Source organism: Lactuca serriola, chromosome 9, assembly GCF_051521515.1.
Source record: "Lactuca serriola cultivar US96UC23 chromosome 9, Lser_US96UC23_V15, whole genome shotgun sequence".
NCBI lineage: Eukaryota > Viridiplantae > Streptophyta > Magnoliopsida > Asterales > Asteraceae > Lactuca > Lactuca serriola.
Genome location: NC_136416.1, coordinates 190,314,941 through 190,334,377, shown reverse-complemented (window position 1 = coordinate 190,334,377; position 19,437 = coordinate 190,314,941). Strand labels below are relative to the sequence as shown.

Here is a 19,437-nt window from a genome sequence, read left to right as displayed (position 1 = left end):
AGACCAACTCGTCGAGTAGATCTAAAAACTCAAAGTATTCAATATTATTAATACTTGAGAATCGGGACATTACATTAAACGGTTATTATTGCGGTGCGTTTTTTTTTTTTTTTTTTTTTTTTTGTGTTTCGGTTATTAATCGCATGGATTTGATGCGCTTATTTTGTATGGTTTTTTTTTTACCGCAGTTTAGAGTTCAAACAAATTCCTTGTAATAATAAAAATACCATAAGGTATAAGACAATTAACTTAAATCACAAACAACTAATATCTTAAAAACATCAAATCACTAGTAATTAACAATTAACATCTTAAAATTGTCAAATTTCACCATTTTCCAAAGTTAAAATAACAAAAAATCAACACTTTTGTCTTTTAGAATTTTATCATTCTTTCATCCATGAAACTTGTCTTATTTTTAATATTTAATATATTAACAATTAATAATTTTTTTTTGTATATAATATATGCGGTGCAATGCTGTTTTTTTTAGAAAAAACTAGAGAAAACTAGTTTCTTTACCGTTCCCTTTTACTATTTAATATTTAATATATTAACAATTAAGTTTCTAGTCTTGAAAAACTAGAGAAAACCTTCCCTTTTACTAATTGTTTTTAGATAATTTAGTAGTTAGTTTATTTACCGTTCCATGTGTTCGATACCGTGCTTGGTTAATTATACCACCAATCACTGCCTTTGTGTGTCTAAATCATATTTAAACGTAGGATTAAAACTAGATCGTTTAACACACATCAAGTTTTTGGCGCTGTTGTCGCGGAACGGTTCTAAAATAAATTGTAATTGCTAGTATTATCGATCCTTTGTGTGAAAACTATCTTGCAAAAAGTTACTGCTTTAGTAGTATAGTTATTAGGATTGAATTCTAGTTTTTCTACTTTTAGGATTTTGGATATATATTTTTTTCTTTTTTACCCTCGAACTCGTCGAGTCCATTTGCAGGTACTCGGTGAGTCCAAGGCGAATTTTCAGTTTCGTTTTGTTCTTTTTACGCGTGTTTTCTGTTTATTTCAGGTATTTTATGACCCGAGGATCACACACACCTTTGATCCTGCCACTCGCAAACCCAGAATCAGCTCTTAGGAAGGACAAGGCTAAAACCGTAGAATCATCTTCAACACCAAAGAAGTCACCATTCAAGAGCCTCAAATTAGCTTGTAGCAAGAAAAAGGGCAAGAAAGTTGGAGAATCCAGCACCTCATTTACGGACGAAGACCCTAAGAGAGAAGACACTGAGTACGAAACAGAAACTGAAGAAGAAAGTGATTTAGAAGGTGAACTCGATAACACCATGGCTAATATTGCGGATCTTACAATGAGTGAGTACAAGAAGAGGATGTGTGATGATACCGGGACAGGACTAGTGCAACCTGTAATTACAACAACAGCTACCTTTGAGCTCAAAGGCCACATTCTCGCTCAATTCAAGGACATCCCATTCTACGGGAAAGATCATGAAGACGCGTACAAGCACATCGAGGAGGTCAACGGCATAGCCGACTATTTCAACATCCCGAACGTTCCTCGCGAGACTGTTTTGCTTCGTATGCTACCGGTCACATTCAAGGGGGCTGCAAAAGATTGGCTGAAATCACTTCCCCCAGGATCCATCACCACTTGGGAAAAAATGCATGAAGAATTCATTGACCTAATTTGTCCTCCTTCAAAATTAGCAAAATTGAAGAAAGCCATTGCCAACTTTGAGCAACAGCCTGGCGAGTCACTATACGAGGCGTGGGAGAGGTATAAAGGCTTGTTGAGGAATTCCCCCCACAATGACTTAAACGTTCAACACGAAGTCTCCATTTTCTATGATGGAGTAAATGTTACCACTAGACAGCTCGTTGACTCTCAAGGCTCATTGACAACGAAAAATACGACGGAAGTTCATCCAACTCGTCGGGTCCAGGCCTATCTTCATATGACTCGCCGAGTCAACCTTGCGATACACCGAGTCCCTACAGTCCTTAAGCCATACAGACTCTTTTAAGCCATTGTAACACCTGAAATTAGAAAGACCGGAAAAGGAAAGGAAAACCATAAGTTAAAGGGGTCAACTTGTCGAGTCTAAGGAGGAAATCGACGAGTCGGAGCGGGATCCGGGGGATCGATTAAGTAACCGAATCGGCGAGTCGGCAAAGAGGACTCGGCGAGTCCGGTCTGAAGAGGGAAACCCTAAATCCGGGACTTTTCAGAGCATTTGAAGGTAATAAGTCGTCACCTTCACTCTTTTGCATCTAGATCTACCTTTAATATGAGATTTGGGGCTTTTATGGCATGATTAAGAGCCAATTGGAGTTAGAAGTCAATATATGAAGTTGCTACTTCAGATCTAGGTGTGTCTTGGCCTAGAGAACCATAAAGTAGCAGTCTTTGGTGTGTTGGTGAAGCATGGTTGCCATAAACCCTAGTTTTGAGTGTTTTGTGCCTAGACCTCCTTAGCTATACGTAAAGTTTGCAACTTTACGTGAGGAATAGGCTTTAGAAGAGTGGATCTACAGTTTGGAATCCCTGCATGACTCAAAAGGCCTCTGAATGTATTAAGGACTGAATAGACTCGGTGAGTCCTTCGAGTAGACTCGGTGAGTAGTATGAAGATTAGGAGGAACTCGACGAGTTGGATGAACAACTCGGCGAGTCTGTTGAAGATTGCCTTGGAATCGGCGAGTCAAGTCGCGAAACCCCAGACCCTTCAAGTTAAGACTCAGATCAGTGAGTTGGACAGGTCAGGACTCGGAAATCGGTTCGCGAATGAAAGGATTCTGAGCGTATGAACTCGGCGAGTCAGTAGGCAGACTCGGCGAGTAGGGTTGACATGGAAGGTTGACTTTGACCAAGACTTTGACTTTGACCAGAGTGGACTTAGTTGAATTTCGGAGGACAGTTAGACTAAGTGTTATATTGATATTGGTAGCTCAGGGAGCTAGTGGGGCAGCAGTTCAGAGAGAGTTGTCAGACAGAGGCCATAGGATTATCAACGAGTTCAGCAGTGCAGGTGAGTTTCCCTTTGTGTGAATGGGTCTACGGCCACAATGCCGGCCCACGTAGTTATGAGTAGGAAGACCCAGGGGTTAGCCCTAGGCACTATATGCTAGTATGATATTTGGGACCAAGGTCCATTGATAGTGGGCGGGTGCCCATGAATGGTTTGCATGATAGAGTATACTGGTTGTCTGTGTGATACTGGTATGAGCCTGGTAGGGAGGTGAGTACGGGCGAGGTCTCGTATCTCACCAACAACAGAGTGTGGACAGGGTTCCATATCTCGTTAGTAGTAGAGTAGGGGCGAGGCCCAAGTTAGAAAGAGAGTGAGAGTGGGCTGGACCCCTATCTCACTATCAGTAGGAGCGTGGACGGGGTTCCATGACTCATCAGTAGCAGGACAGGGGCGAGGCCCAAGATAGGCGAGGCCTTAGAACAAGATTCAGTAGTATTGTTTAGCTTATGTGTTGTGATATGTTTATGTGTTATTATACGTTAGTGGGCGAGGCCCAGTGACAGGCGAGGCCTAAGTGAAACAGATCTGTACCCGAGCGGGGCTCAAAGCCAGGCGGGGCCTGTTGTAGCGGGCGAGGCCCGAGGTAGAGGGCGTGGCCCAGTACTTGCGGTTTGCGATTATGTGTTTGGTATGTGGTAGGTTGGGGAACTCACTAAGCTTCGTGCTTATAGTTTTCAGTTTTGGTTTCAGGTACTTCCGGTAGCGGAGGGAAGAGCTCGAGGTGATCGCATGGCACACACCATTGATTAGTCAGCCTGGGATGTTTTACTCTGATAATGAAAGATGTTTTGGAATTAATACTCTGAATTTATGTTATGACTTATGATATGTTTTTATGAATATGGCTTTGGTAATGATTTAAAGAAAAATTTTTGGTACGAATTTTTGGGACGTTACAAGTTGGTATCAGAGCCTTGGTTTGAGGGATTCGGACATACTCTCGGGTGTGTCTTAACTCAAACTAAGGGATTGGTATAAGAGTTTTCAAAATACCGTTTTGTAAAAAGAGTTTTGAGAAAAGAAAACAGTTTTAGAAAAGCATAAGAATTCAGAGAGAAAAGAATTTTGATAAGAGAAAAAGGTGTGGTGCATGCAATCAGCCGAGCTCAAGTAAGTACCCCAAAATACCCATACAAATTTATGTTATGATTATCAGATAGTAGAACAGCATGCTAGATTAGGACTAAGGATCTAGGGAGGATGCCTTGTGTGCCTATTATATGTGCTTTTGATCTGCATGATAGTACTGGTTAGACAGTAGTAGGATAGCTTGTTTAGGTTATGCCTAAGTTTATGAGCTTATGTTGCATGCTAGTACAAATTCTTGTTATGTGCTTATGATTGCTTGAGTATGTTATGGTTAGATTTTCCCTTGTCTGAATGTTGTTTGCTTGGTGCATTGTGGGATTCTGAGTGATGGGAGTTAGCCATTAGGTGAATACGTCACATCATATGTGATCAGGGTTGAATAATCTCAGAGTGCTGGATTTGTCCCTATTGCGCAACTCTTGTTTGAGTCTAACCGTTGTAGGGGCGAGTCTTTTACTCAAAGGATTATCTGAGCCTCGTCACATGTGATGGTATTCAGGTGATGGCTAATTGGAATTACAAGGAAGCCTTCAGCTGCTGAGGGCTGGTTTGGGTTGAGTCGGAGGTTTCCATAGGGTAAGCCTAGGAAGAGTTAGTGCTGGGAGCAGTGGTAGTAGAAAAGGGACCTGTTGGAGTCGAAGCAGTTCTTGAGGAAAGTACGGATAGATGTGGAAGGTAGTATGGGCCCGTACTACTGAAAGGAGAGGATCCGTACTCAATTCGGGAAAGGCCGAGACAAGACCGGGAATCTGGTAGTGTATGTGTATGATCCCTCAGCAGTGATGTGTATTTTGATAGTTATGTGTTATGTTTGTCAACATGGTGACATTGCAAGAGAGACCAGTGGGCGGATCAGGCGCCGAAGAGGGATCGGGCTCGGGTTCAGGGACCAAGCAGCTAGAGGAGCGTATGAGAGAGTTTATATCAGTAGAGGTTACGCGCAACATACTAGATCAGACTCCTGTGATCTTTGGCACGATCAAGGAGGGTATACCGGAGATCTTGGATGAGAGGCTGGGAGCCTTCCATACCGAGATGATGGCTTTGATGGGAGAGCGTACTTTGACATTCTGAGAGTTCAGGGCTTGCGGGGCACCAGATTATCATGGGGCTAGGGACCCCATTGCGAGCAACAAATGGTTGGCTGATGTTGCCAACGCTTTCCCTACGAGCCGGTGTCCCGAGGGGGACAAGGTCAGACTCGCCTCCTGTCTTCTGAAGGACGGAGCGAAGGATTGGTGGGAGGAGATTGGTCATGCCCTGGGAGATGATGCCGTGTTGGACGCGATGACATGGTGTGATTTTTCAGCCAGGTTCAGGGCTGCGTTCTCACCGGCTATTGAGGTGCAACAATTGGCACGGGAGTTTCAGGATTTGACACAGACCACTGAGACTGTGGCGGAGATCACTGCAAAGTTCAGGTAGAGGGCTCTTCTTGTACCGCAGTATGTCGCGGATGAGGAGATGAAGAAGGCCCGATATCACGAGATGTTGAGAGCTGACATCAGGAGCTCGTGAGCAGGTCCGGCTGTAAGACGCTGGAAGATATGATTTCTCGGGCTAGAGAGAGGGAGATTGATTTGGAGCAGATCCGGAAGAGGAAGCCGAATGAGGTTCATGTAGCCACAGGTTCGGGCAAAAGGCCCAAGGGGTCAGATCCGAGATCGAGAGATTTCCAGAGCCGCGGCCGATGCGGGAGGTGCGGCAGGACGCACGAGGGTGCGTGTAGGAGTGGTAGTGGTGAAGATTCGGGTTGCTTCAAGTGCGGCCGGACTGGTCATCTTAGCAGGGATTGTAATGCTACCACCACACAGGGATCAGATCTGATATGTTTTCACTGCAGTCAGCGGGGCCACAAGAAGGCCCAGTGCCCCAGTTTGTTTTCGGCAGGACGAGTGATAGCACTTGCCCCTACAACTTTGAGGATCACCGACGGCCGTCAGGGCCGAGCAGAGGTGCCTGCAGTGGGAGGTAGGGCTTTTCAGATGACTACCATGGAAACGCGAGGAGCACCGAACGTTGCAGGTGTGTGTCTTTCGCTTCTCCGATAATTCCTTTTGTTCATGGTTATATTGTTATGGTTCTGCATCGTTATGGATATAAGTATTTCAGAATTGTGTGGCTTGCTTGTGATTTAGTTATATTCCATATGCATGCCTGGGGTAGTATAATGGTAGTTTGGGGTTGTACCCTATTGGAGCAAGTCACCTAGAATGCAGTAACTATAACATGCTTATGTGGGACTCAGTAGTGTCCCGCTAGATTCAGGAAGGTGTTATTGAGTAATGAATTGGTTAGATCCCTAGCTATGGCAAGCTTGGGTTGTCAGAAGATCGATTTCAGAATAGTAGAGAAGAGTGGGAATTCTTCTCAAGCATTTAGCAACGATGTATCAGCAGGATCAAAGTGGGGGAGAACCCTCCGAGTGTACAGGGATAAGAGCACACAGATTCATAATGAGTACACGGCCTCTAAGAAGGAAAGGAAGTGGCACAACGATTGATGGGTTGAGGAGTCCAGGGTTGGGAGTTTGGGAAACTCCCCATCAGTTAGTTCGTGTAGTTGTGATGGTTAGTAGTCAGTGGCAGAGGCAGCAAGGATCGCCTGTAGGACTCGAGTGAGTCGGAATGAGGATCTTGAGAACAGATAGCACGGGATGCTTTCGTGTTAGTAGTCAGTGGCAGAGGCAGCAAGTAGAGCATCTTAGAGCGGCGGGAGAGCCGCAACGTTTCCCAGCAGCAGTCAGTGGTGGAAAGTGTTGTAAGACTACGGGGCAGCTGTAGCATTCACTAGCGGTCAGTGGTGGAGGGTGTTGTAAGACTACGGGTATGCTGTAGCATTCCCTAGTAGCTTCGTTAGTGGAGTTGGGGCGAGGCCCTTACCTCCTAGTGATCTAGGTAGGAATCAAGAATGGATAGTGGATGAGAATAGTATGGAGCTTGCCTGCATAGCCCTAGAGACGCGAGACCTGGGGAGAGGCCGCTCCAGGATGTAGCTGGGTGAGACACGTGGGCGAGGCTCGTATGCTGGGAGTAGTATAGGTGAGACCTAGGAGCAGGGTGCTCAGTAGTGTAGTTGGGTGAGACCCGTGGGCGAGGCCCGTATGTGAAGTAGTAGTATAGGTGAGACCTGAGAGCAGGGTTGCTCAATAGTATAGTCGAGTGAGACCCGTGGGCGAGGCCCGTGAGTTTTAATAGAACAGGTGGGACCTGGAAAGGACCTTAGGGTCAAGATAGAGGATCGAGGATCCCAGGGCTGGTAGCGCCAGAGTGGCAGAGTAGAGGGGGCAGTATTAGATAGCCTAAGTTTCTTCGGAAGTCGCTGGGAGCGACTAGGAGTTTGTGTTGGGGCTAGCGACTGGTGGGAGCCAGTAATCCAAATATTGATAGATCAGTAGGGACCAGGGTGGTCTCGGTTCGTCCGGAAGGCGGATAAGGGACAACATAAATTTTCAGTTAGTGGCAGTGGTGTTAAGAAGTATCCAGTGGGTATTGGCAGTCATGACCACATTGGAAGTAGCATGGGTAATGGATTCAGTGAAGGATACGTCCTTCACAGTGTTAAGGGAGATAGCTGGTTATGGAAGGTTGCCTTGGGGAGGTCAGAATACGCACAAGGAAAAAGGGGGCGAACCCCTAGGATGCCCAACATAAGTACTTGGGGAGTACCTGAAGGATTGTCAGTTGAGTAAGTGGTGTTTCCAGGATGGTCAGGGTTAGGGTAAACCCATGAATATTATTTGCAAGGTTAATGATAGTCAGAATGGTCAGGTGGAAGGTCAGCAGAGGTAGCCAGTGGGTGTTAGGTTTCCCAGACAGAGTGTTGGAGGTAGATCATAGGTCAGTTGGCCATAGCGAACTTTGAGAACGAAGTTTAGTTTAAGTGGGGGAGAGTTGTAACACCCGAAATCAGAAAGGCCAAGAAAGGGAAAGGAAAACCATAAGTTAAAGGGGTCAACTCGTCGAGTCCGGGGAGGAACTCGACGAGTCGGAGCGGGATCCGGGGGATCGATTAAGTAACCGAATCGGCGAGTCGGCAAAGAGGACTCGGCGAGTCCGGTCTGAAGAGGGAAACCCTAAATCCGGGACTTTGTGCACTATTTAAACATCTCATTCTTTTCCTTAGGATTCCTTATAGTCTCTCTTACCCAGAACACGAAACCCTAAGCCTCCATTGTAGCATTTTCAAGCTTCCTTGCAATTTTGGGTGCTTTGAAGCTAGAACGAAGAAAGAAACCTTTGGTGATTCAAGATTTGGCAGTAGATCCAGAGTTGGTGGGACTTTTCAGAGCATTTGAAGGTAATAAGTCGTCACCTTCACTCTTTTGCATCTAGATCTACCTTTAATATGAGATTTGGGGCTTTTATGGCATGATTAAGATCCAATTGGAGTTAGAAGTCCAGATCTGAAGTTGCTACTTCAGATTTAGGTGTGTATTGGCCTAGAGAACCATAAATCAGCAGTCTTTGGTGTGTTGGTGAAGCATGGTTGCCATAAACCCTAGTTTTGAGTGTTTTTTTCCTAGATCTCCTTAGCTACACGTAAAGTTTGCAACTTTACGTGAGGAATAGGCTTTAGAAGAGTGGATCTACAGTTTGGAATCCCTGCATGACTCAAAAAGCCTCTGAATGTATGAAGGAGTGAATAGACTCAGCGAGTCCTTCGAGTGGACTCGGCGAGTAGTATGAAGATTAGGAGGAACTCGACGAGTTGGATGAACAACTCGGCGAGTCTGTTGAAGATTGCCTTGGACTCGACGAGTCTATTCTTGGACTCGGCGAGTCAAGTTGCGAAACCCCAGACCCTTCGAGTTAAGACTCAGATCAGTGAGTTGAGTGGGGACTCAGTGAGTTGGACAGGTCAGGACTCGGAAATCGGTAGGCTCGGCGAGTCAGGGGCTGACTCGATGAGTCGAGTTGCGAATGAAAGGATTCTGAGCGTATGAACTCGGCGAGTAGGGTTGACCTGGAAGGTTGACTTTCACAAAGACTTTGACTTTGACCAGAGTGGACTTAGTTGACTTTCGGAGGACAGTTAGACTAAGTGTTATATTGATATTGGTAGCTCAGGGAGCTAGTGGGGCAGCAGTTCAGAGATAGTTGTCAGACAACGACCATATGATTATCAGCGAGTTCAGCAGTGCATATGAGTTTCCCTTTGTGTGAATGGGTCTACGGCCATAATGCCGGCCCATGTAGTTATGAGTAGGAAGACCCCGGGGTTAGCCCTAGGCACTATATGCTAGTATGATATTTAGGACCAAGGTCTATTGATAGCGGGCGGGTGCCCAGGAATGGTTTGCGTGATAGAGTCTACTGGTTGTCTGTGTGATACTGGTGGTATGAGCCTGGTAGGGAGGTGAGTACGGGTGAGGTCTCGTATCTCACCAACAACAGAGTGTGGACGGGGTTCCATATCTCATTAGTAACAGAGCAGGGGCGAGGCCCAAGTTAGAAAGAGAGTGAGAGTGGGCCGGGCCCGTATCTCACTATCAGTAGGAGCGTGGACGGGGTTCCATGACTCATCAGTAGCAGGACAAGGGCGAGGCCTTAGAACAGGATTCAATAGTATTGTTTAGCTTATGTGTTGTGATATGTTTATGTGTTAGTATATGTTAGCGGGCGAGGCCCAGTGACAGGCGAGGCCTAAGTGAAACAGATCTGTACTCGAGCGGGGCTCGAAGCCAGGCGGGGCCTGGAGCAGGCGGGCGAGGCTCGAGGTAGAGGGCGTGGCCCAGTACTTGCGGTTTGCGATTATGTGTTTGGTATGTGGTAGGTTGGGGAACTCACTAAGCTTCGTGCTTACGGTTTTCAGTTTTGGTTTCAGGTACTTCTGGTAACGGAGGGAAAAGCTCGGGGTGATCGCATGGCACACACCATTGATTAGTCAGCCTGGGATGTTTTACTCTGATAATGAAAGATGTTTTGGAATTAATACTCTGAATTTATGTTATGACTTATGATATGTTTTTATGAATATGGCTTTGGTAATGATTTAAAGAAAAAATTTTGGTACGAATTTTTGGGACGTTAGAGCCATGCAGTGGCTCCAAATTACAGATCCAAGCTTCTAAGGTCTACTTCTCACGTAAAGTTGCAAACTTTACGTGCATGCATGGCTAAAAAGGCTCTTAATGTCGAATCCAAACTCACGATGTGGTTTCACACTTAAGGAAGGCTTCATTCAAGGCTGAGCTCAGAGCTTTCTGACACTAGAACCCAAGGAGGGTCCAGATCTGAAGTTACAACTTCATATCTAGCTCATATCCCACATAAACCTCTCAATCAAGCCATAAAAACCCTAAATCTCAACCAAAAGAGGTCTAAAAGGAAAATGAAGTGAATGTGGCGACTTAATACCTTCAATAGTGCTAATCTGAGGTAGACTTCTGATTCCTTGCTCCTAGCCTCTTGCCCTCCAAGCTCTTCTCCTCAAAGATCCACTCATCAAGGCTTAAAACACACAAGGAAGAAGCACCATACGGATTAGGGTTTTCTTAGACTCTCAAAGGACTGTAAAGAAGCCAAGGGAGGCTTAAGATTCCTTAAATAGGGTGCACAACCCCGGGATTTAGGGTTTCATCTGCCAGCTCCTACTCGTAGAGTCCCCTCTTGGACTCGATGAGTAGGTCATTAAACTTCACGGACCAACCCGCTACTACTCGACGAGTAGGGAGACCAACTCGTCGAGTAGATCTAAAAACTCAAAGTATTCAATATTATTAATACTTGAGAATCGGGACATTACATTAAACGGTTATTATTGCGGTGCCGTTTTTTTTTTGGTGTTTCGGTTATTAACCGCATGGATTTGATGCGCTTATTTTGTATGGTTTTTTTATTTTTATTTTTTATCGCAATTTAGAGTTCAAACGGTTTTAAGATTTCAAACATATTCCTTGTAATAATAAAAATACCATAAGATATAAGACAATTAACTTAAATCACAAACAACTAATATCTTAAAAATATCAAATCACTGGTAATTAACAATTAATATCTTAAAATTGTCAAATTTCACCATTTTTCAAAGTTAAAATAACAAAAAACCAACACTTTTGTTTTTTAGAATTTTATCATTCTTTCATCCATGAAGCTTGTCTTATTTTTAATATTTAATATATTAACAATTAATAAAAAAAATTGTATATAATATATGTCGTGCAGTGCGTGTTTTTTTTTTTTTTTTTTTTTTTTTGCGGTTTTTAATAACTAATAACCGCACCGCACCACAAATTTGCGGTTTTTGAAAAACAGAAAACCTCACCATTGGTTTTTACTGCGGTTGCCGTTTATGGGTTGCGATTTATACGGTTTTTATAGTTAATTTTAGTTGTGGTGCGGTTTTTGCCGTCAGCTTATGTAAGAGCCGTGTTTCAACATGATTTGCAAATTCAAGGGGTTACTGTGCTTAGGATGTAAACTTGAGGGTGTAGTTTTGCCCAACTAAACAAATTGAATCAGGAAGACAGGAACCGTGGACCAACACGATACGACGCCTATTGCTTACCAGAAGCAGCAGCAAGATCGGAAGCGCCGCCATTGTTCTTCAGTTTCGAAGAATATACACCCAGTTAGGTCCTCAAATGGTGAACAAAGCATGGCGGATCATACCAAGGCCAATCATGGAAACCGTTCTCAACAACCACGCTCACCGCCACCGCGTCCATCAACCACTCATTCTCCACGGTCCTCGTGGCGTCGGCAAAACCACCCTCATCCTTGAACGTAATAATCCTTATGAATTTTGATTTGACATGATCATTGTATTGAATTCTATATAATTGCAATGCAGGGCATCTTGAGAACTGGAACAAGGGGCCTCATGTCACAGGCTACATCGACTTCGCACAGTCAATTGAAGAGAACCACCCAAACCATGGTCATTCGTTTCCATGGGCATCTTGGTCTAATTGCAAACCACCATTTCTCCCCACCCTTCGGACCCAACTCGAGCAATGTCTAGAATCCATGGCTGAAAAGGGTGTTCAACTCGGTACCATAAGCTCCCACCAGATTTGCAAAACCCTTGGAAAATGGCATAACCTGGATACATCTCTCAAAAGAATTATCCAAACTAAGAACGAAACAACCACTACCAAGAGGGCTTTGTCCAATAAAGTTTCCACATTATCTTTGTGGGACAAGGCTGTATGCACGCTAACTGCTCGACTAAATGCCACAGAGATCGATGACATTTTGATGTCAAAAGAGAAGGGTAAAAACGTGAGTCTCCAAGAGGCTTCATATTATAGAGAAGCGATAGTAGCTTTAAAACTCGCTAAAGAGGTGATCAAGGTTCAACAAGGGTTTAGGGCTAATGCTGTTAAACATTTGAACAAAACTGGTGGATTTTCAAGAACTTTGGCTAATTCAGCTACTGATTGGCCCCTTTTGTTACTGGAGTTGCTGTCTGAAGCTGCTCAAACTGATTACTTTCAGGTACACTTATAAAGTTATAATCCCCTCTGTTAATTTATAATTTCCATGTTTCTTTTTTTCACAATTTCATTGCAATTTAAAACAGCCAAAGTTGGTAATAAACAATATTGAAGTCTTGAAACATGCTGTTTTGGTGGATGATTCATCAGTCTCTGGATCGATGTTTCATGATAGTTTGATATGGAGAATAATAGCTTTAGGTGCAAATGAGATGTGTTTGCCTATTATTCTCATAACTTCTGATAGGTAAATATTACATGTATTCATTCTTTTTAGCTAAAATAACTTAAAATCATATCCAATCTTGAAATTCATCAAAATATTCCCAGCTATTATTCATATGCAGCTTATATGGATTTTGGGTTTCCTGACATTTTCATTTCACGTGAGGTAACTAACTTATATATATATTTTCTTCTTCTTCTATTTATGAAAACCTGAATGTATAAAACATTAAAAGATTTTTTCACTTTTTCCCCTTTTTTCCCTTTTCATTCAATATAAAAGACATTTGGATGGACTCCACAACAAGCCAAAATACATATGGTTCCAGATTACTTCAGCCAATCAGAGGTGAGTTCATAATTTCATATCGATAATTTTTTTTCACAAATTTCTATGCTATTTATATAAAATTTGAAAAACTTAAACTTGTTTTTTTTTTGGTTTAATTTCTAGTGGGATTTGATTGTTGAGGTGCTTGGGCCAAATCCACGTCATCTTTTTGAAATATACGCATTAAAACAGAGCAATTATTACCAAGCGTAAGTAATATAATTATACAACAGTTTATGAAGTAATATTAATTATTAATTAATTTAATCTTTCTTAATTTTGTTATGTTCAGACTCATGGATAATAAAGAAAGTACATTCGAGGACATTATTGATGCATATTTAGCACATTTGCAAGTAAGTTTTATGCTTCAGAAATAAATAAATTCAAAAATAATAATTTCTTGTTTTTCTAATTTGTTAGAAATTTATGTCTTCAGGTTACTGTTGTTAATCCTGCAATGGATAGAGCACTAGAAATCTTGCAAAAATTTGCTCTTGATGCTCAAAAGGGCAAAATCGTCAAAGATAAATTACGATTTGGTGCCCCTTGGAAACACCCACCACGTAAAGATGACCCTTACCTACGTTCCGAATGGGCAAAGCTTCAACTAATGGATTTCATCCAATGTTTAGTCAGTGCAGAGTTTGGGGTATATTCGTCTTTTTCTTCTTTTAATTATATATCAAGAAATTCGAGATTCTATATCTATTTTAATTCATTACACTAAACGTTTCCAGATTAATTATTTTGCCGATTGTAGCCTTGAGATCTTTGATGATCCTTCTGTGAATGCAATGATTGAGGTTATTTTTTATTCCACCTATTTTTCTTTTACAACTTGATTCTTAATATCTGACTTTTTTACCCTTTTGGAAGTTAATAATAATACATTGGTTTTCACTTTGGAAAACTCCCAGGTTGGTTTACTCTACATGCAGCGTGATCCATCTTTCTTTCGCCCAATCTCTCGGGCTATTCAGAGATGTCTTGTGAGATGGTGAGGGCATTTACGTCTTTTTACATAAATAAGAATAATTTCCATTATCCTAATGTTGCTTAATGCTTATATAACTTACAGGCTTGTTCAAGAGAGAATTGACATGAGCTTTAAAAATTCATTACTTTTTCGGTGGCATCGGGTTTTAAGAGGACGTAGCTATCGTCATCTCATGTTGCAAGTTGGAAATAAATAGAATCCAATGTGTGTGTGTGTGTGGGTGGGTCCCAAAAAATACCGATTTTAACATATAAAATGTTAAGTCCTACAATATGGAGATAAAAACAGATGGCTATACTTGTAAAGATTTGATGAAAGATGTTACAAATAGTTGACGTAATCTTTGTGGGGTTATGTTAGTTTTGATCAAAATAAATTGAGTTTATTGATGAGATTGTTGTAGAACTCAAAATGGGATATACACAATTTGACCATTTGTTGAAGATGCAATATGTGATTTTGTGTTTGCAATTCTTCATTTTTGCGTCTTGAAGTGAATCTAATATGGGTCAATTCGTATTTAGAACAAAAGCGAAGTTCGATCTTTATAGTGTAATTTTTATCTACACGTTATGATATTAAACTTATTTATTTAAATATTATACTAGTATTTGTATAAAATAACCGTCTTTTTGGCACCTCATTGTGAATTGCGAAATTTCTTTTTCAATGGTACACGTTGCAAAGACACATAAAAAATGTGGGACATTATAGCAGTCGGGGGACCTGAGAGGCGGTGGTTTACCCTGCGGCGGATGTCAGCGGTTCGAGTCCGCTTATCTCCAACTCGTGAACTTAGCCGATACAAAGCTATATGACAGCACCCAATTTTTCCGATTTGGCGGTTCGATCTATGATTTATCATTCATGGACGTTGATAAGATCCATCCATTTAGCAGCACCTTAGGATGGCATAGCCTTAAAATTAAGGGCGAGGTTCAAACGAGGAAAGGCTTACGGTGGATACCTAGGCACCCAGAGACGAGGAAGGGCGTAGTAAGCGACGAAATGCTTCGGGGAGTTGAAAATAAGCATAGATCCGGAGATTCCCGAATAGGTTAACCTTTCAAACTGCTGCTGAATCCATGGGCAGGCAAGAGACAACCTGGCGAACTGAAACATCTTAGTAGCCAGAGGAAAAGAAAGCAAAAGCGATTCCCGTAGTAGCGGCGAGCGAAATGGGAGCAGCCTAAACCGTGAAAACGGGGTTGTGGGAGAGCAATACAAGCGTCGTGCTGCTAGGCGAAGCAGTAGAATGCTGCACCCTAGATGGCGAAAGCTATTATTCCAAAAATAGGTGAATACAACCAACTATCATTAAGAATTTCATCTTTGGACCAAAAACAAGCAACGGGTGGGGAAAATTTCGTTCACGTCCTTGTAAACTCTCAATATTACCTCAATATCCTTATAAACTTTAATATTACGTGTATATCCTTTTAAAACTATAAAAATTACATCCATATCCAAAATTAATTTTAATTAGAATTATATCAATTTTTTATTAAAAAAATTATATGAAATTCAAAATTACAAATAAATTTACCAAAATACCCCTTTCTTAATTTAATCCCAAATTAAATCACAATGCATCTTCTTAATTGCACGGTCTCTCTTCTTTTTCATTGCATCAGGTGGCATCAAACCGCATCCTCTGATTCTTCTCTATCTCTGCATCTTCTTGATGATCACAACAAGATGTATAGATTTTTCATTTCATTTCATGATGGAATGGAAATAGAAACAATTAATTTTTTTCATTCAAAAGGAATTGCCAATTCCTTTCATTCCCCATTTCTGTCATACTAAATGACCAGTTTAATTCTCATACTTACCAAAAAAAATGTGTGTTTAACATGGTTTTCAGTTTCTATGTTGGAGCCAAAGACTCCTGTGATTTATTTGATCATATGCGAGAATCCTGTGTAGTGCCAAATCATGTCTCCATGGTGATAACTGTAAATGCTTGTGCAAAATTAGGCACCATCCATAAAGCCAAACTCGTCCATGAAGTTATAAGAACACAATAACACTTACCAGACGTGATTTTAGGAACTGCAATGATAGACATGTATGCAAAATGTGGAAGCATAGATACCACACACCAGGTGCTCGATGAAATGCCACAAAGAAACATTATAACATGGAGCGCATTGATTTCAGCTTACGGGTATCACGGGCAAGGACAAAAAGCACTCTGAATTGTTCCCCATCATGTGCAAAAACAAAATCACACCAAACAAAAGCAGATTTCATTCACCTCTATATGCTTGTAGTCACTCTGGTATAGTCAAATACGGTCTTCAAATCTTCTCACTGATGCAAGAAAAGGCAAGCAAATGTACTGAATGAGAAGATGATGAGTTTGCTACAAGTAAATTGCTACTTCTGAAAATCTCAGCAAGAAAGGCAAATGTGATTTAGTTTGAGATTTAATTACGAAAGGGTGATTTAATTGATTTAATTTGAGATTTAATTAGGAAAGGGTAAATTGGTAAACTAATATATAATTTTGAATATTAGATAAAAAAATAATTAAAAATTGATATAATTTTAATTAAAAAATGATTTTGGATATTAATGTAATTTTTATAGTTTTAGAGGGATATAGACGTAATAATAAAGTTTATAAGGATATTGATGTAATATTCAATGTTTAAAAGGACATAAATGAAATTTTCCCCGGCTACCTATACGTTAATATATTGTAAAATGCACATCACATCAATATGTTAATTGTTTTATTTAATGATTCCACCTAACTCGGCCGTTTTGTTCGGTTTGGGTTTTGTAATACGTAGGAGAAGCATATTTTACTAAAATTGGACCGGTTCATAACAATAATACCTGAACCTACATATAATCACTTTGCAAATGGACACAAAATGGATTGTGGAAACCGGTTTAAATTTCATCCTAACAGGGTCCATATATTGAAGTTTGGGTTGCTCAGTCAAATTTATGTACACAATAGGTTGAGTATGAAAAAAGGCACCATCACATGTTGGTTTAAATAGTATATTTAATTTTCCAGCAGCGGAGTTATTATTTGACACATTACTAGGAGATATCTAAAAGACTTATATCTTTTTAAATTAAAAAGTGATAATTTCGAAAACAGAATGTCTAGCAATGTACAAAATTCTATAAAAAAAAGTTTAAGATTGAAACATTGCACATTGAAAACATTGCTGGTGCTCTGCGATTTACCTCCATGAAATGGGTCCTGCGGTTGTTTTGACGTTTGATGTGGATGGTCTAGAGAGGGAGTGACTTACCCTTTTTAAAATTCTAATAAGTTGTGACGGGTGTACGAATAACCAACCAATTCAAACGTAACCCTAGTTTCATCGGTTTAAGTTTGCAGATTTAGCGTTAACCGAAACAACAAGATTCACATTTTGTATATTGTGTGGATCAATCCAAACATCATATGTTAAATAATTTGAACGCAACCCTAGTTTCATCGGTCTAAATTTACTTCACATTCTAATTTTCCAAAACTGAATCATTTTTTTTTTGTCATTTCTCATATATGTATTGCATCTCTTTATAGAGCAGAACAATGTACATGATGATATCACCATTCAAATGTCGTTTGGTTGTAGAGACTGATTAATCGGTCACCAACTTGCAAGCCCAAAAATTTAAAGAAAGATCTTTGCTTTGCCAGTCCTGAGATGTTTGGCAAAAGATGTGTTTTTATCAATGTGATATTTCCTTGTTCGTTAAAAAGGTGATCATTTCCGTGGTTTAAGGGGGTGTTTGGCTTAGCTTTTGAATGACCAAAAGTCCTTTTAGAAAAAGATCATAGACAAAAGATGTTTAAAAGCTACTTTTGGATTTTGCAAAGAAGGAAAATCAACTTTTTGGAAAAATCAGGAAAACCTGACTTTTTGTAACTTTTCCAAAAAGATTTTTTGCCCTCTAAAAAGCTAAGCCAAACACCTCTAAGGAGTGTATAGAAAAAGAAAGAAAAAAAATGATATGGCACTATTTGGAGTATGGAATGAAGGAGACTGAAAGTACGGATACCCACCACTTTATACCAAGTCGGGGCCAAAGAGTCATTATATGCAAAATACAATCATAAACGATTATAGCTAGAACACATAAACGGATTGATCGAACCGAACCACATTTAAAAAAACCGGTTTTAATACAAATCGGTTCTGGATCCGAATTATTTCCCCACCTCTACTCGATGGTACCATCACAAAGTTACGTTTCAAAAAAATAAAAAAATAAAGTAGTCATCTTATGCAATTTGTCTTTACATTTTGATGGACTTTAATCGTGGTTCTTTTCGTTTTCGGTTTTATCACAATAGACCTTAAAACCCAAACCCAATATTAGCTAATACTTAAGCCTTTGGGCCCTTGGTTATGTTTTTCCCTTTTAAAATGTATTGATTATAAAACTCGAGGTTGATTGCCGAGTAATAAAAAAAGTAAATGTCAACCGACGTGGACGATTTTGAGCCATGCATTAATATTATCCCAATGTAGAATCCATCCGACATTCCGACTACACTTCCATTTTGTCGAACTTAGTATTTATTCATTTGCAACTTACCGACATAATAGCATGATGAACTTGATTATTTAATTCAAATTCACTTGCAAAACTCATTTTAAATTCGAAATTTGAATAAAATTAAACAATCTGATTCAAATTTATCGGCTCTAAACTTTTGAATTCGGCCATGAAAGGCTTGTATGATGATAAATTTGAAACTAAAAAGTTAGGCCATTTGTTGGTCAAGTAGCAATAATGATTAATGAATAGAAATCATATAATAAACGAATATTAAAACTAGGAAGATAGTTTTGTAAAGCATGGGATGCATATGAAATTTAATTATCATAACAAATACGTAGCCATTTGATGCATGATCCACATTATTACAAAAATAATAGAAAAAACTATAAACAACATAAAGAGATCATTAACTTCTATTTTATACCACTGGTTAAATATATACTAATATATTAGTGAAGACAAAAGAAGATTTTAGGGACAAAGACCACAAATAATCTTCAACAATTGACGACGGTTTTGATTCATAAAGATTGGAGGAAACAGAGAAAAACGATTTTGTTTCTTATTTTGTGAAGATAACGTGGAAAAAAGCCACATTAAAAAAAATTGTTCTAGTACGTAACGTCGGTTTGGTAGGTCCAAAACAAGCATTTTTTCTCGAAAAATCTAAATCTTTAATGTGGTCGCTTCTATATTTTGACCTCAATTTTGTCACATGATATTATTAATAAGAGTAATGGTCAAACAACTTGAAATTAAAAGATTTGTGATTATATTGTTAGATGGGTGTTTGA

At 40.3% G+C, this 19,437-nt stretch overlaps 1 protein-coding gene and 1 non-coding gene across 2 annotated transcripts; one reads left to right on the top strand and one right to left on the bottom strand.

The window, feature by feature from the left end:
* Positions 1-1,693: 1,693 nt before the first annotated feature.
* On the bottom strand, positions 1,694-1,800 carry LOC145077312 (small nucleolar RNA R71). Its single transcript, XR_013693093.1, has one exon. It is a non-coding gene; the product is annotated as a small nucleolar RNA R71 (small nucleolar RNA).
* Positions 1,801-11,577: 9,777 nt separating this feature from the next.
* LOC145075172 (uncharacterized) lies at positions 11,578-14,579 on the top strand. Its single transcript, XM_079021468.1, has 11 exons — positions 11,578-11,832; positions 11,900-12,546; positions 12,632-12,792; positions 12,876-12,936; positions 13,054-13,119; positions 13,225-13,310; positions 13,394-13,457; positions 13,541-13,753; positions 13,842-13,907; positions 14,022-14,101; positions 14,183-14,579. The coding sequence occupies exons 1-11, from the start codon at positions 11,691-11,693 to the stop codon at positions 14,295-14,297; spliced, it is 1,701 nt and encodes a 566-aa protein (XP_078877594.1). The 5' UTR covers positions 11,578-11,690; the 3' UTR covers positions 14,298-14,579.
* Positions 14,580-19,437: the final 4,858 nt, after the last annotated feature.

What these genes read in the sequence shown, in the direction of transcription:
- LOC145075172 (XM_079021468.1), top strand. Translation starts at nt 11,691, where the DNA reads ATGGTGAACAAAGCATGGCGGATCATACCAAGGCCAATCATGGAAACC. An exon ending in CTGTGAATGCAATGATTGAG is followed by an intron (nt 13,908 to 14,021) that starts GTTATTTTTTAT and finishes GAAAACTCCCAG; the next exon opens with GTTGGTTTACTCTACATGCA. An exon ending in CAGAGATGTCTTGTGAGATG is followed by an intron (nt 14,102 to 14,182) that starts GTGAGGGCATTT and finishes TATAACTTACAG; the next exon opens with GCTTGTTCAAGAGAGAATTG.